At 52.4% G+C, this 17,910-nt stretch overlaps 1 protein-coding gene across 1 annotated transcript in view; it reads right to left on the bottom strand.

Moving 5' to 3' along the window:
* The window catches only part of ppfibp2b (PPFIA binding protein 2b), a gene marked incomplete at its 5' end in the record, with an annotated part of 88,865 nt that overhangs the window by 59,547 nt on the left and 11,408 nt on the right, over positions 1–17,910 (bottom strand). Inside the window, one exon of the mRNA XM_080545400.1 lies at positions 17,622–17,827. Coding sequence (XP_080401526.1) covers positions 17,622–17,827 — 206 coding nt within the window. The remainder of the gene's footprint in view (positions 1–17,621; positions 17,828–17,910) is intronic.

The raw sequence follows: 17,910 nt of genomic DNA, 5'->3' as shown, positions 1-17,910 counted from the left end.
CTTGTTCTTCCTCTGCAGTGGTCTCTCTCTCTCTCTCTCTCTCTCTCTCTCTCTCTCTCTCTCTCTCTCTCTCTCTCTCTCTCTCTCTTTCTGCCCCCCCCTGCCTCGCTGTGCTCAAATTAAGTTAAAGTCACAATGCAAGCCTGAACTGAGCTGAAACAGACTTTGGAGGAGACACACACACACACACAAATACACACATACACACATACACACCTACACACCTACACACCTACACACCTACACACCAACACACCTACACACCTACACACACACACACATCACACATACACACATACACACATATACACATATACACATATACACACACACACACAAACACACACACACACACACACACACACACACATACACTCTTTCATCTGTCTTCTGAATGTCGTTATGTATCCAGATCAATGCAACAACAAACCGCTCCTCCAGGGTCATCCCATAGCTCAGACTGGGAGCCTGAGACACTTCACACCAGGGGAGGCTGGTGGAGGTAGAACACCGGGGAGGCTGGTGGAGGTAGAACACCGGGGGAGGCTGGTGGAGGTAGAACACCGGGGGAGGCTGGTGGAGGTAGAACACCAGGGGAGGCTGGTGGAGGTAGAACACCAGGGGAGGCTGGTGGAGGTAGAACACCGGGGGAGGCTGGTGGAGGTAGAACACCGGGGGAGGCTGGTGGAGGTAGAACACCGGGGAGGCTGGTGGAGGTAGAACACCGGGGGAGGCTGGTGGAGGTAGAACACCGGGGGAGGCTGGTGGAGGTAGAACACCGGGGGAGGCTGGTGGAGGTAGAACACCAGGGGAGGCTGGTGGAGGTAGAACACCAGGGGGGGCTGGTGGAGGTAGAACACCAGGGGAGGCTGGTGGAGGTAGAACACCGGGGGAGGCTGGTGGAGGTAGAACACCGGGGGAGGCTGGTGGAGGTAGAACACCAGGGGAGGCTGGTGGAGGTAGAACACCAGGGGAGGCTGGTGGAGGTAGAACACCAGGGGAGGCTGGTGGAGGTAGAACACCAGGGGAGGCTGGTGGAGGTAGAACACCAGGGGAGGCTGGTGGAGGTAGAAATCGGAGGACGGGGCTCATTGTCATGCACGGGACGGAATGAGACATTTCACCATTACAATGAGCCCGTCCTCCGATTTCTACCTCCACCAGCCTCCCCTGGAACACACACACACACACACACACACTCACACACACACACACTCACACACACACACACACACACTCACACTCACACACACACGTTCACATTGAAAGAGGACATGTTCTGTGTGAACACACACATCTGAACACATTAAACATCAATGGAAAGGAAATCCAACTGGGACCGCATATTCAATATTGTCTGCATTTATGCATCAGTTAAACAGCTCACTGAGATCATATTACGTTGTCATATCAACTGAAGGTGTTCAGGTACAGAGAAGACAGACAGGAAGGTAAGGAGAGAGGGCATGTCAGCAGGGCATGGGCTTGATTCTAACCCATGCCGACATGGGCATGCACTGTAGACCCATCTCCCGATGTGGACCGCTGTGCTAGACCACTGGACCACCCCAGGCCACATGCTAGAGAACATTTAATTCGATTTGATGTCAATTAGAATTCCTCGAATTCTTAGGATTCATCCCCGTAGTTCGGGTTTTTCCATTTTGTTTGTCACCATGACATCCGATGGATGTCCTACAGTCTCGGAGCAGATGGATGACATCATCGCGGGTAAGAGTGATTCAGGTGTTTGTTTGGGATCATTCATTTGATACCGTTCCTCCATTCCGTTCCATGCATGACAATGAGGCCTGTCCTCCGATTTCTACTTCCACCAGCCTCGCCTGTGTTACATATGTATGTAGAGCATGCTGCGACACAGCCTCTTCTACTGGAGGGTCATCAATCATCTCATACAGTCAGCCACTCTCTTTCTCTTCCCCCCCTCTCTTCTCTCTATTCCCCCCCTCTCTTTCCCTCTCTACCCCCCCCTCTTCCTCTCTCTCTTTCTCTCTCCTCTTTACCCCCCACCCTCTCTCTCTCCCCTTCTCTCTCCCCCCCCTCTCTCTCCTCTCTACCCCCACCTCTCTCTCCCCCCCTCTCTACCCCCCCCCCCTCTCTCTCTCCCCCTCCCCTTCTCTCTACCCCCCTCTCTCTCCTCTCTACCCCCACCTCTCTCTCTCCCCCTCCCCTTCTCTGTCCCCCCCCTCTCTCTCCCCCTCCCCCCTCTCTCTCTCCCCCTCCCCTTCTCTCCCCCCCCCCTCTCTCTCCCCCTCCCCTTCTCTCCCCCCCCCCTCTCTCCCCCTCCCCTTCTCTCTCCCCCCTCTCTCTCTCTCCCTCTCCCCCTCTCTCTCTCCCCCTCCCCTTCTCTCTCCCCCCCTCTCTCTCTCCCCCTCTCTCCCCCCCCCTTCTCTCTCTGTCCACAACCACAGTGTGAAGCAGACGTTATGTTTATCAGTGTTGAGTGTTGGAGTCTGGTTCCTCTCAACATGTCTTCCTCCCCGGGCGTTGAGTTTGCTTTTTGGGAGAGGGGGGTGGGGGGTCTATGCTTTGGTGTTAGTTTATATTGTATTTATTGTTAATATTGTTTGTATTGTTCTTGTTGTAAAACACTTTGAGACAATTGTCTATGTAAAAAGAGCTATACAAATACATTTGATTGATTGATTGATTGATTGATTGATTGACTGAGTGTAGCTTTGCCCAGCCTTACCACAGTACTACATGAGTCTAACTAGTCTTAACACCCTATTCCTGGTCTGGATCGCCTCTCTCATCTCACATTCTCTCTGTGGGCATTTCCTGTCTGAGTCATGAACACAAAACTGAGCCACTTGGTCAGAGAGAGAGAGAGAGAGAGAGAGAGAGAGAGAGAGAGAGAGAGAGAGAGAGAGAGAGAGAGAGAGAGAGAGAGAGGCGGAGTGTATGTTACTGGGACAGGGAGAGGGGGATGGGAATGGAGAGGAAGAGGGGGGAGAGGGAGGGAGAGTGAGGGAGATGGAGATGGACAAGGAGAGGGAGAGGGAGAGAGAGAGAAAGAGTGAAGAGAGAGAGAGCGAGCGAGCGAGAGAGAGAGAGAGAGAAATAGAGCGAGAGAGAGAGAGAGAGAGAGAGAGAGAGAGAGAGAGAGAGAGAGGCGACAGTTTGACAGAGTTTGGCTTGGATAAAAACACTGCTCATCCCACATGGTTGGATGATAACATATCTTCTCCTGAGGCCACAGTCTTGAGGCGCATTAACACATTAACGTCATTCAACATGCAAATAAAACAACATAAAAAACTAGTTTTCTGAGCCCCCCTGTGAGAATGTGTTATACATTTGTTCACAGCCCTAAGCCTCTCTCTCTCTCTCTCCCTCCCTCTCTCTCTCTCTCCCTCCCTCTCTCTCTCTCTCCCTCCCTCCCTCCCTCCCGTGATGGACGTCGAGGGACAAGACAACGTTCAGGCGCTGTAGGCACTCAGCCAGGGCTTTAATGCAGCAAGTCACTGCTTGGCTACAATGCAACAGTTGTTTGGCTACAGGCCTATACAATCACTGGTTTAGATTAGATTCAACTTTATTGTCATTGCAGAGTACAAGTACCAGACAATGAAATGCAGTTCAGCATCTAACCAGAAGTGCAAATGGTGATAAGTGTCATTATGGCAGTACGGTAGTTAGAGGTATATAAAGGAATATACAGGAGATATCAGTTTATCGGTTGACAGTTCTATACTCCCTGCATGGTTTAGCTACAGTGCTACAGTGCTACAGTCCCTGCTAGGTTTTGTACTGTAGTGCTCTAATGCTACAGTGCTACAGTCCCTGCTTAGCTAGTGCTACAATGCTACAGTGCTACAATGCTACAATGCTAGTGGTAATATCGGTAATAATTAAAATTAAAAACGTTTTATTTGTATAGCGCTTTTCCTGCAACGTTGCAGCTCAAAGTGCTCCAATCATTATATATAATCATAGTTTAATTATATAGTCATTTAAAGGCAATATTAAAAAATGGGTTTTTAGTTGTTTTTTTGTCTTGACTTGAACATATTTGCTGAGGTTGCATCCCTAATGTAAACTGGCAGTGCATTCCAACGTCAGAAGCGTCAGAAGATCTGAGAGCTCTATTGGGCTGATATGCTAGCAAAAGGTCTTTCAGATATTCTGGTGCTATGCCAGTGAGAGCTTTATAAACAAGCAGAAGGATCTTGAAATCTATTCTGAACTTAACAGGAAGCCAGTGTAGAGTTTCTAAAATAAGAGTTATATGAGCTTGTCTGCTTGTTTTGGTTAAAACTCTTGCTGCTGCATTTTGGACTAATTGCAGCTGGCCACTAGCTTTCTTCGGATGACAAGAAAGGAGACTGTTCCAATAGTCCAAACGGGTAATACCAAAAGCATGTATTAACACTTCTGCATCAGCTTGCCGGAGAAAATGTCTAACTTTTGCAATATTCATTCATTCATTCATTCAATATTCCGTAAATGATAAAAAGCATTTCTAGTGAGAGACTTGATGTGAGGCTCAAAGCTTAAGTCAGAATCTATAATCACACCTAGATTCTTAGCTTCATGTTTGCAGTTTAAAAGCAAGGTTCCCATCGTATTCGACAATTTGTCTTTGTAACCAGGGAGTAGCTAAAGGACTGTAGAATTTAGGAAGGGCTGGTTATCTAACTAACTCGGAGCTAAATCGGCAGTGTAGGAGGATACAGGCAGGGGGCGCCAGCAACCCTTTAGACTAGCAGTACTAGCAGTAGCATTAGCATTAGAATTAGCATTAGCATTAGCATTAGCTAACAGACAACTAAACACACAGTAATGTAGCAAAGATGAACAAACACATTTATTTAGACAAATGATATATACATCCCCGTATATACTCCCTCCCAGCCGGCCACACACACACTCAATCACTCACTCACACGCAGGGCCTGGCCTGGAAAAGGCTTAGAGTCCCGGACTGAAAGGAGCGCGTTGAGGCCTGGTTGGAGCTCGCATGTGCTTCGAGGAAGGCAGCAGACAAAGGGGGGGGGTGACGTAGCAACTCGAAGGGAAAGGGGCTTCTTCGTAGTCCACGACGAGGTGTGAATGGCTCAGGTCCGGTGGTCCACGGTCGGTCGCAATCCACCTCGTGAAGACGACGGCTTTGTCCAGCTTGGGTCTCGCTTGGTCCAACGTTAGCAGCCGGCGGCTGGCAAGGCTGGCTAACGGGGACACAGCTAAACTGGGCTAGCGCTGCCAACTCAACGAACTCCGAACTCCCGCGGTGCTGCGGGTAGCCCGTGATCCACTACTAACAGTCAATGCCAAAGGCAGGTCTCCTCCGACACTCAGAGTCTCCCGTTCTCCTTGTGGACTGTTGAGAGATGTTGAATTGCTGCTGTAAGGTTTGCCCTCTGTCACAGTGGTAAACTCAATAATCACTCTTCAGGTCTTCAGCTTCAGCACGGTGTGCGTTTTACTGACTCCGCCATCTTAGATCGACTTCTCGTTTTCTCTGCTTCTTCTCACTCTCGTTACTCTCATCACTCTGACGCACAGACCACTTCCGTCGCTATATATACACCAACCGAACATACATCCGGTCACGTACGCCAACCATACATCCGGTCACGTACGCCACTCAAAACCACGCCCACTAAACTGGCGCTTACACAATACTAAACAAATCTAAGACAGAACTTATACAATTACAATAACAATACATACACCTTCATGAGAAACGTACATGAATAGTATGGAAAATAATAAAGGAAATAACAGGGGCAAAATAGGGCTGATTCGGGGAAACTAAACTGGCTCTAAATTGTGGGCCTTCATAACAGCCGCCCCATGAAACCCTCGGTTTCATTTAACTAGGGAAGGCACACTGGCTAGGCTGCTCTAGCAGCGTGAGGTAGGAGGTGATAGTGTCCTTCGTAATTTGAGGGAGCTCAATCAGGCGTGCCACAGGTCGGGTGTAAGTGCGACCACCAACGTCCACGATGGCCGTCCGCACCCTTCCATCCGGACCCGGCAGGACCTTGGTCACTCTGCCCGTCTGCCAGGCGGCGCGTGGAAGGGACTGGTCGATCACCAGTACCACGGCACCTTCGGACAAGTTGTCTCTCTCCCTCGTCCACTTCTGCCTGACTTGCAGGGTCGGCAGGTAGTGCAGTATGAACTGCCTCCAAAACTGGTCCGCGAGCACCTGGCTGTGCCTCCACCATCTTCTTCCGGTGAGCTCTGCAGGGTCGTAGACTACCTGAGGCAGTGCAGAGTCTCGCCGCCCCATCAGCAAGAAGTTGGGCGTAATGGGATCCAGATCTGCTACATCACTGGAGGTATAGCCTAGGGGCCGGGAGTTCAAGATGCCCTCAATCTCTGCTAGTACAGTCTCGAGCACCTCATCGGTAGGCACCTTCTGTCCGAGAATGGTACGTAGGACGTTCTTTACCGAGCGAATCTCCCGCTCCCAGGCTCCCCCGAAGTGTGGAGCATTTGGGGGGTTGAACTCAAACTTCACTTGCTGGGAGGCGAGTCTGTCACGGGCCTCCTCAGTCATCGCAGCGTAGCTCGCCCTCAGCTCGGCCTCACCACCGACGAAGTTGGTGCCTCTGTCCGACCGGAGGGTCTTAGGGGTCCCTCGCCTGGAGGTGAACCTCTTGAAGGACATGAGGAAGCTGTCGCTTGTGAGCTGGTGCAGAACTTCAAGGTGCATTGCTCTCGTCGTCAGGCACGTGTAGATGATGCCCCACCGCTTTTCGGAGGCTCGCCGGTTTCGGACTAGGAGTGGCCCGAAACAGTCGACCCCAGTAGAGTGGAACGGAGCCTGTCTCAGTCGCAGCCGGTCCTCGGGCAGATCGGACATCATGGGCTGCGGCGGCGTGGCTCGCCACCTCTGGCAGTCCGAGCAGGACCTTTGATATCTCCGTACCGCCTCCCGTCCATGGAGTATCCAGAATCTCCGTCGTACCTCCGCGAAGACACGCTCTCCACCCGCGTGCTGCACTTTGTCATCATGGTGCTTGATGACCAATCTGGTGACCTGATGCTTAGGGGGAAGCACGATGGGATGCTTCGTGTCTAGGTCTAGATCTTGAGCGCGGCGCAGTCTGCCACCCACGCGAATGAGAACACCGTCGAGCTCTGGAGCTAAGCCGCGGAGTCTACTGTCCGAGGGGATCGGCTTCCCTTTCTCGAGACACTCCAGCTCTCGGGAGAAGGCATCCTGTTGGGCACTCTGCAGCACCAGGAGCTCCGCCGCGGTATAATCTTCGGCGCTGAGCGTAGTATCTAGGGGTAGACCGGCCTTGGAGCAGAACATCCTCTTCTGCAGCTCTTCGAGCGTCTCACACTCCTCTCCCGGAGTAGTCTCAGGGTCTACGACCTGGGTGGCTCCGCAGAACAACGTCTTACGCAGCTCTTTGTCCTCTCTGTCTTCTGCTAACGCCGGCGTGGCTGGCCACTCTGACTCCCGCTCCTGTAGGAAGTCTGGTCCCGTGTGATACAGGTGGGGCTCAGCCAGATCCTGGAGAGTTGCCCCTCTCGTGATGACGTCAGCAGGGTTCCTCTTGGTGTCTACATAACGCCAGCAGTTCACCTCAGTCAACTCCAGAATCTCTGCGACTCGGGTGCCCACGAACACCTTATACCGACATGAGCTGGACTTCAACCACTGGAGGACGGTAGTTGAGTCTGACCACATGGTGACGCTCATCAGAGGTAGCTGGAGCTCGTCGAGCAGGAACCTTCCCAGTTGCGCGCCGTTCAGGGCAGCACACAGCTCCAGTCTTGGGATGGACTGTTGCTTTTTCGGCGCCACTCGGGAACGTGCCAGGACAAACGAGACGTGGACTTCACCTCCAAGCGCTGCCGCTCTGACGTATGCCACGGACCCGTACGCCATCTCCGAGGCGTCGCAGAATACATGTAGCGTGATGACACTCCTCTCTAGGTCCGTGGAGGGAGGGAAGTAGCTCCGCTGCAGCTTGATGTGCTGGAGAGTGGGAAGTTCCTGCTCCCAGGCCTTCCACTTCTCTTCTAGGTGACGAGGCAGAGGATCGTCCCATCCTCGTTCTTGGGCCCACAGCTCCCGGACAAGCACCTTGGCCATCGTCGTGAAGGGAGCGATATATCCCAGTGGGTCGTACTGGCTCGCTAGAGTGCTGTATATCGTTCTCATCGTGACGCGTTGGGGCTTGGCAGGCTTATTGCGATAGCGTAGAGTGTCGGTCTGGAACTGCCAGATAAGTCCGAGCGTCATCTCCTGAGCATCATCTGGTGAGTGAGAGACCCAAGCCTCGCTGCTGGTCGAGGTGGCCTCCTTCGGGAGGTCTCTGATGACTTGCGGGTCGTTGCTGGCCCACTGGCAGATCTCAAATCCACCCTCCTGGAGATGAGCACGCAGGTCCTGGACTAGCTGACGGGCTTCCGTGGCTGTCTTCGAACTGTGGAGGCAGTTGTCCACGTAAAAACTCTTATGGACGGCGTCAAACACTCCAGGAGGTGCCGTCTCCTGCGCGGCGTGAGTCTGTAGCGCATAGGTGGCGCAACAGGGGCTGCAGGTTGTCCCGAAGGGTAGCACCTCCCACTGGTAGATAGAGGGGTCGGGGTCGCTCGGGTCCTCTCTCCAGAGAAACCTCATGAGTGGCTTGTCTTCCTCCAACATCCTGACCTGGTGAAACATTCGCTTAATGTCACCACTGACTGCGATCGGCTGCTGACGGAAGCGCACCAGAACTCCCAAGAGGGCTGGGGTCAAGGTTGGACCAGGGAGAAGATAGTGGTTGAGGTTGAGCTTCCCCACCTGGTAGCTACAGTTGAAGACCACTCGGTTCTTCCCGTTGTGGTGAACATTGTGGTGCGGGAGGTACCAAGACTCGGCACTCTGGTTCGCCTCGGCTGGCTCAAGCTTCTTCACCAGACCGGACTCCGTCAGTTTCTTCATCTCAGTTCTGTAAGAAGCAGCAAGGACCTCGTCCTTCCTCATACGCTTCTCAGTGCTGGTCAGACACTGTAGGACGGTTCGAGGGGATACTCGAAACTCTGGCATGGGTTCTCTTCGGAGTAGTGGTGTGACGTATCTCTTCACGCCCTGGACTTCGATACGCACTGTCTTTGCTTTAAGGAGGTCTATGGCGTAGACGTCCTCCTTTGACCGTACGTAGAGCTTCTCATTCTTGTAGGGCGCAACGTCTAGCGTCCACAGCTTCTGGACGTTGTCTAGTAGCGCCGCATTCATGGAGTCCACACTGGTGTGAAGGCAGTTGATGGTCTGCACTTCTTCGGTGCGGACATGGAGGGATGACGTAGCTCTCCCGTCTCTATCTCTCCACTCGGTAGCGCCTTGGAGGGCCCACCCAAGCGCAGTCTTAACAGCCATCGGGCAGCCTCGCGGTCCTCTCAGCGGAGGACGGAGCGACACGATCAGTGCAGCGTTGTCCGAGCCGATGAGAAGGGTTGGCTCCGCTCCTTCTATCGGATGTAGGTCTACTCGCCGTAGGTGGGAATATCTTGCGCGTAATCTCTCCAGGGGGTAGTCGTAGCGGGAGAGCGCTAGCTGGTCTGCGGTGAAGACATTCTGAAGCCGATATCTATCCGACGGCCGCCCCGCCGGGGAGATAGAGAAGTTGATTCTCGCCCCGGTGACCTCTTTAAGGTCGCGACGTATCGTGCGCAGAGTCAGCTTCTCCTCAGTCCCGTGGAGCCCCAACTGGCGCACTGCCTCCTGGAGGAGGATGGTCCGTTCCGACCCGTCGTCTAGAACGGCGTACGTGTCGTACACAGCGTTGTTGTGGTGCAGTCGGACCTTCACCACCTTCAGTAGGACCTTGGAGCCGCTGCTCTGGGTTGGGTCTAGATAGTAGACAGGTGTTTCCTCTTCCGGTGCGCTACCGGACCTAGGGCTTCTGGTGCCCTCCGTGGACCTGGCGAGGGAGACCTCGTGTAGGATGTTGAGGTGGACCTCCTCACAGCGGTTGCACTTTCTCCTCAAGGTGCAGTTCTTAGCCAGATGGTCGCGCCCACAGTTCCAGCACCTCTTGTTCTCCTCGAGCCACCTCTGCTTGGCCTCGGTACTCAGGTTGTTGAAGTCACTGCACTCATTGAACCAGTGCTCGCTGGTGCAGTACGGACATGGCGGTGGACCTCTCCGTCCCTTTTGAGGGGGTTGAGAGGAATCCTTTCCCTCAGGTCGGGCTTTCCTCTCTCTCCGAGGCTCTTCCTCCGTGTGCAGCACTCCTACTGGGTGTCCTCTGTTCGAGCTCGGCCTGTCCCAGCGGTCTCCCTTCTCCCTCTCCTTCTTCGGCTCAGCGTAACCCATGGCGTCTACGTTGGTGTCATGCACTTCCTCCAGTAGGAACTCCGCGAAGGCAGCCATGCTCAGACCCAACTTCCCGGGGTTACGAACGCGCTGCTGTCGCCGGAACCTCTCCTGCCGGAAGCGTGGGATCTTGCGGAGCAGCCGCTCTACGTTGGAGGTGCTGTTGATCTCGCTGGCGCCAGCTGGGCCCTGCGTCTTCAGCATTCCAACCAAGGTGTGCACGCGGAGCGCGAAGTCATCCAGCGCCCGTTCATCCTTGATGGGGGCCTGCTGTTCGAGGGCTTGCAGTTCAGCAAGGGCGTGGTTCCAGGGACGACCGTAGCGGGCATCCAAGTCGGCGAGCGCTCTGGTGTAAGGTGTCGGTGCGGAGGCATGGGCCAGAACCATGTTGTGGGCTCTGGGGTTCCTCACATGCTGAAGGAGAATCGCATATTTGTAGGACTCTGAGCAGGAGTCGTCCAAGAGCGTGTCTAGGCAGATGCGTAGTTCCACATACTGGCTCCTGTCCTCGTCCTTGAAGAAGGGGAACTTGGGTCCCTCCACCTGGGGAAACATCCTGTAGTGGATGATCGGGGCTGGAGTGACGGTCTGGGTGTCCGGCCTGCATGCATTTTGGTGCACTGGAGGACCTAGGGGTGTGCTACGCTCTTGGGGAATGGCTCCCCTCCCGGGCAGCGACGCTGGCTCCCTCTGGGCCGCGTAGCGGTCGGGTCCCTGGTCCTCTTCCTTCAAGGTGGTCAGCTGGGCCTGTAGTTGGACAGTCATGGCGGGGGTCATGGAGCCATCGGCGGGGGGTTCAGGAGATGGCACTCGAGAGGGCCGTGCGGATGATGCTCTGGAGCTACGGGCCGACGGAGCTCTGCTGATGCACACGTCGCGCATGGTCTGCATCACTTCCGCCATCGTCTCCGCGTGCAGTTGCTCTCTCCCCATCTGGAGGCGCTCGCGCTCGAACTGGATGCGTTCCCTCTCTAACGCCTCCTGGCGCTGTCTCTCCGCCGCACGTTCCGCTCCTTCCATCTGGAGGCGTTCACGCTCGAACTGGAGGCGTTCCCGCTCTAACGCCATCTCGGCCTGTTGGCGCATACATTCTGACAGCGCGGCACTACTCCCTCTGGAGTGCATGCTATCCGCCCCAGAGGCAGAACTGCCCACGGAAACCCTGGACCGGGAGGAAGCCACTGAACGGCAGGAGCTAGGTCTCGAGCGCGCCGTACTGGGAGGCAGATCATTAAGGCTGAGGCCCTCCCTCTTCCGCCCGCAGGCGCTGTCAGACCGGGCCTCTCCTTCCTGCTCTTCCGTTTCTACGGCAAAACCCTGCTGTTCTGCCATCTCATCCTCAGGCTGGTGCTCTTTGATGGCTGTCTCGGTGCTAGCCACCCGCGCGCCGGCGGACACCTCGGCCTCTCCGACCACTGTATCCCGTGGAGTGCGCTCCTCACTACCACTCAGTGAGCTTTCGAGCTCAAGCTCATACTCTTGTAACCTCGGAGGCAACCGCGGGACTCTCTGTGGTCGTGGCTCTGGCTCAGGGGGCGGAGAAGGGGGGGTAACTGTCTTGTCTGGTTGGCTGCGCTCAGCCATGCTATCACTACACAACCTATCCGGCTCGAAGGACCAATTGTAACCAGGGAGTAGCTAAAGGACTGTAGAATTTAGGAAGGGCTGGTTATCTAACTAACTCGGAGCTAAATCGGCAGTGTAGGAGGATACAGGCAGGGGGCGCCAGCAACCCTTTAGACTAGCAGTACTAGCAGTAGCATTAGCATTAGAATTAGCATTAGCATTAGCATTAGCTAACAGACAACTAAACACACAGTAATGTAGCAAAGATGAACAAACACATTTATTTAGACAAATGATATATACATCCCCGTATATACTCCCTCCCAGCCGGCCACACACACACTCAATCACTCACTCACACGCAGGGCCTGGCCTGGAAAAGGCTTAGAGTCCCGGACTGAAAGGAGCGCGTTGAGGCCTGGTTGGAGCTCGCATGTGCTTCGAGGAAGGCAGCAGACAAAGGGGGGGGGTGACGTAGCAACTCGAAGGGAAAGGGGCTTCTTCGTAGTCCACGACGAGGTGTGAATGGCTCAGGTCCGGTGGTCCACGGTCGGTCGCAATCCACCTCGTGAAGACGACGGCTTTGTCCAGCTTGGGTCTCGCTTGGTCCAACGTTAGCAGCCGGCGGCTGGCAAGGCTGGCTAACGGGGACACAGCTAAACTGGGCTAGCGCTGCCAACTCAACGAACTCCGAACTCCCGCGGTGCTGCGGGTAGCCCGTGATCCACTACTAACAGTCAATGCCAAAGGCAGGTCTCCTCCGACACTCAGAGTCTCCCGTTCTCCTTGTGGACTGTTGAGAGATGTTGAATTGCTGCTGTAAGGTTTGCCCTCTGTCACAGTGGTAAACTCAATAATCACTCTTCAGGTCTTCAGCTTCAGCACGGTGTGCGTTTTACTGACTCCGCCATCTTAGATCGACTTCTCGTTTTCTCTGCTTCTTCTCACTCTCGTTACTCTCATCACTCTGACGCACAGACCACTTCCGTCGCTATATATACACCAACCGAACATACATCCGGTCACGTACGCCAACCATACATCCGGTCACGTACGCCACTCAAAACCATGCCCACTAAACTGGCGCTTACACAATACTAAACAAATCTAAGACAGAACTTATACAATTACAATAACAATACATACACCTTCATGAGAAACGTACATGAATAGTATGGAAAATAATAAAGGAAATAACAGGGGCAAAATAGGGCTGATTCGGGGAAACTAAACTGGCTCTAAATTGTGGGCCTTCATAACAGTCTTTTTGTGGTTTTGGTCCAATGACAAGAATCTCAGTTTTGTCCTGATTTAGTTGTAGAAAATGTTTGGACATCCAAAGATGTATATATCTCTGAGACAATTCTCCAGCGAGCTGAGTGCATGTGAATTATCAGGCAATACTGATATGAGCTGAGTCTTTTTGTGGTTTTGGACCAATGACAAGAATCTCAGTTTTGTCCTGATTTAGTTGTAGAAAATGATTGGACCTCCAAAGTTTTATATCTCTGAGACAATTCTCCAGCGAGCTGAGTGCATGTGACAGCTGAGTATCATCAGCATAACTATGAACATGTTTTCTGATGATTCCACCTAATGGGATCATGTACAGGGAGAAAAGCAAGGGACCAAGAATAGACCCCTGTGGGACTCCACATGTGATGTCAACATTATCAGAAGATAATAATACTCATAATAATACATTTTATTTGTGTAGCACTTTTCCTGCAAACGTCGCAGCTCAGTGCTTTAATCAATATATAATCATCATTACATTATTTTTGTGATTTAAAGGCAATGGTAAAAAAAAAAAAATGTGTCATGACTTGAAAATATTTGTTGAGGTTGCATCCCTAATGTAAACTGGCAGTGCATTCCACAATTTGGGTGCATATTGTACCAAATCTCTTCTTTTGTACACAGAGAAAGCCAGCATCAGAAGACCTGAGAGCTCTATTGGGCTGATATGCTAGCAAAAGGTCTTTCAGACCATTATGCCTGATACACACATAAAGATCTTCTAAATCTTAACAGATTTTTATCTGAGAGAGACCCCACACATGAAGATAAAAATCATGGATTGAACAGTTTTGATCGTATTGTGTGGGGTGTGCTCCGATATTCCCAATACAGCACACCACATGCATAAAGATCTGTCCTACAATAGTCTAGAGTCTCGTCCCCCAAGCCAGAAATCTTGTGTGATCAAACGTGATCTAACGTAGTACCCTGACTGACCTGTACGAGGCAGCCATATGCGACAGGGCAAATAAAGTGCCGAAGAATGAAAAGAAGTCAGCTCGCTTCTTGATTAGCGACATTCCATTCCACGTCACAATCGGTATATATATATATATATATTTACGATCGTCGGCCCCAACCATTCGAGCAGATTGTTGGAGAAATTGACACACCTCACAGAACAGGATAATCTTGTAGGATAATCTTTAGAGCCATCTGATAATCGGGCGTTTGCTGTCCTTGGTCGGAAGGGGGGAAATCGGGCCAAAATCTTTATGTGTGTAATATGCATTAGGTAGGGTCACACTCAGGGCTACTACAGTGCTACAGTCACACTCGGGGCTATGCTCGCTGCTGTTCAGCACCTGGCTATTCCTTTGATAGTAACAGCTGGACAATCACCAGGGGAGGGGGAGATCTCTCTCTCTCTCTCTCTCTCTCTCTCTCTCTCTCTCTCTCTCTCTCAAATATGTGAGAATCCTTTAAGTCAATCCCCTAAAACAAAGTTAACTTGAACCCAGACCTAACCACACTGACATTTTCAGAGAAACAGACAGACCGACAGTTAGACAGACAGACAGACAGACAGACAGGCAGGCAGGCAGAAAGCCAGACGGATAGTCAGACAGACGGGTAGACAAGCAGATAGACAGACACAGCAATTCACAGCATAAGGTCTCCTCTCTCGTTCTTCCTGTCAATAACAGTGCTTTATATCACATTTCCCCTGTAGAGAGAGGGGTGGGGGGTGGGCGCGGGGGTGTGGGGTCAGAGATTGGAGGCTATAATTGAGGAGCATGTGTGTTTGATCCTGTTCTGAGCCAGGGGAGGGGGAGTGGGAGAGGGGAAGAAAGCGGGGGGGTTCGAGGACGAGGAGAAGGGGAAGGGAGGGAAGGTTGAGAGAGGGAGAGAGGGAGACGAGGGGAGGGCAGTAAGGGGTAGGGAGAAAAGGAGGGAGTGGAGAGGAAGGGAGAGGAGAGGAGGAGTGGAGGGTGGTGGAGGAGGAGATACAGTGTGACGTGTGAGACCCCTGCTGTACAAACACAGCAGCAACTCATAGAGACGCCAGAAACAGAGCCTGCCATTGGTCAACAGGTTGTTTACCTCAGCACTCTAAACAACAACAACAACAACAACAACAATGACTGAAACCCCTGCGTATCCATAAGGCCGCTCAGGCAACCGCAATGAACAACGCCCCTCTCTCTCTCTCTCTCTCTCTCTCTCTCTCTCTCTCTCTCTCTCTCTCTCTCTCTCTCTCTCTCTCTCTCTCTCTCTCTCTCTCTCAACAGTACAGCATGTGCTTGTCATTTTCCAATTTCCGAAAATACGAACCAAAATATCGAATTCCCTAGCCTGGCCCCTGCATACCTGCGTAAATGTAGTAATGAGACTCACAAACGACCAATACACACATTGCGAGACCTTTCCCCAAAAAACATTCCAGTGAAATGAATTAATTCAGAGAGACAAGCGTGACATTCACATGAATGAATGTCCCTCCTATCTGTCATAACCATCCCACAGTCATCATCCACCCTCCTCTGGGAGCTCTGGACGTGTCACTGCCTCTACGCTCTCTACCACTAAACACATGAAGAAGAACGGACAAATCACTTACCCACGATGCAGCAGTGTGCAGACTGAGTGACCCACCACAACAAAAAGTGTGAAGGGAGTAGAGAGAGAGAGAGAGAGGAAGAGGGGGGGGGAAGAGTGAGTGTGGACTGTAAATAGTAGAGTAAAAGAAGGACAGTGAGTGTTTGAGAGTGTTTGAGACAGAGAGAGACGGAGAGAAATAAGGAGAGGAGGGGAGAGGGTTGTAAGAAAAGAGAGACAGAGAGAAATAGAGAGACAGAGAGAAATAAGGAGGAGAGGAGGGGAGAGGGTTGTGAGAAAAGAGAGGGAGTTAAACAGGAAGTTGATCTCAGCCCCATTAGGAGTCTCTGAGGAACACATTGACTCTTTTAAATACCGCCAACGTGAGAGAGTGGGAGGGAGGCAGGGAGAGAGGGAGGGAGGCAGGGAGAGAGGGAGGGAGGGAGGCAGAGAGAGAATGAGGGAGGCAGGGAGAGAGGGAGGGAGGCAGGGAGAGAATGAGGGAGGCAGGGAGAGAGGGAGGGAGGCAGGGAGAGAATGAGGGAGGCAGGGAGAGAGGGAGGGAGGCAGGGAGAGAAGGAGGGAGGCAGGGAGAGAGGGAGGGAGGGAGGGAGGGAGGGAGGGAGGGGGAGAGAGAGACGGGGACTGGGAGGGAGAGTGTGTGTGTACTGTGTACAGTATGTGTGGATGTGTGTGAATGTATAAATGTGTGGTGTGTGTGTGTGTGTGTGTGTGTGTGTGTGTGTGTGAATGTATAAATGTGTGTGTGTGTGTGTGTGTGTGTGTGAATGTATAAATATGTAGTCTGTGTGTGTATGTGTGTGTGTGTGTGTGTGAGAGAATGTATACATGTGTGGTGTGTGTGTGTGTGTGTGTGTGTGTGAGAGAGAGCTCACACGCCTGCTTGTGTGCTCTGAGGCAAAGAGGAAACACAACATAAGCCCCCGTTCACTCACCCCAGCCCCCCCGAACCCCGATACGACCCAGCAGCACCGAGGAATAGTCCTGTCTCTGTCTCCCTGACACTCCTACTCCCCCCCCGCTCTCCCCCCCCTCTCCCCCCCCTCTCATTAGTTATCAACAATGTAACGTCAGCAAAGAGAGAGAAGAAAAAACAAGATATCAAGCGAAATATTCCAGAAGAGGTTGTTGTCGCTGTTGAACAGACACACAGCTGCCTCTGATAGAATGTTCCATGGAACTGGAGCTCTCTCTGCTACATCTGTGAAGCCTCACGGACAACAGGGTCAGTGACGTGGAAGGAAGGGTTTTCAAATGTCAACATGTTCGATGACATTATATTCCTGGTATTTGATTAAAGCTTTACCTGAAAACAACACCTCTTGACACGAACTACTCTTGATATGAATAATTCACTGCCTCTGTTCTTGGTAAGCGGTTGTTATTTCGAGGAATCCTTATTTTTCTCAGGTACAATTAGAATCTCTTTCTCATTTAGGCTAGTTTTCGGAGAAATGGAACCAAAAAAAAGAGGTACATGGAAAGAAAGAAAGAAATAAAAAAGAAAGAAATAAAGAAATAAAGTGAAGGGGATTGAAATCACATGCTGTTACGTCATATTTAGTCGTCTACCTTTCAGTGCTGTGGGTGAATAAATGCTTCATGTTGTAGCCAATCACAGTACTGTTGCTAGGTAAACCCCACATAAAATGCATGGCACTCTAGGTGGTGAGGGTTCCGGAATGCTTTGGCAGTTGGTGAATGAACATCACATATACGGCTGCGTTCGTAAATACACTCTGAGAGCGCCGGAGCGCACACTGGGTTCAACGTCATAGAGCGACCGAGTCGTTTGATTGGACAAGAGGCATTCCATGAGTGCGGATCAGATTTCCAGAGCGTATTTTACGAAGGCAGCCATAACAACCGACCCCTCGGGTGTGTTTCTCGCCGCTCTACCCACCGAGCCCGTGTCCAGCCAGTCCATGAGCATCTGGGCCGTGGTGGCAGAGACCTGGGTCCTGAGGACCTCCCTCTCCTCCTCCGACGTCTGCAGCTCCAGGGCCAGGCGCAGGTCCTCCGCCAGCTGCACCACCTGCATGGGCCCCACGCTGCCCGGAGACCCCAGCTCATACAGCCCGTTGGAATACTCCGCCGCGGCCTTGGAACCTGGAGGGGAGGGAGGGGGGGTGAGGGGGGGAGGGTAGAGGAGGGGGGGAGGGTAGAGGAGGGGGGGAGGGTAGAGGAGGGGG

The sequence above is a fragment of the Nansenia antarctica genome, assembly GCF_963989245.1.
Source record: "Nansenia antarctica genome assembly, chromosome: 14".
Taxonomy (NCBI): Eukaryota; Metazoa; Chordata; class Actinopteri; order Argentiniformes; family Microstomatidae; genus Nansenia; species Nansenia antarctica.
This window is presented reverse-complemented; position numbering and strand designations above follow the sequence as displayed.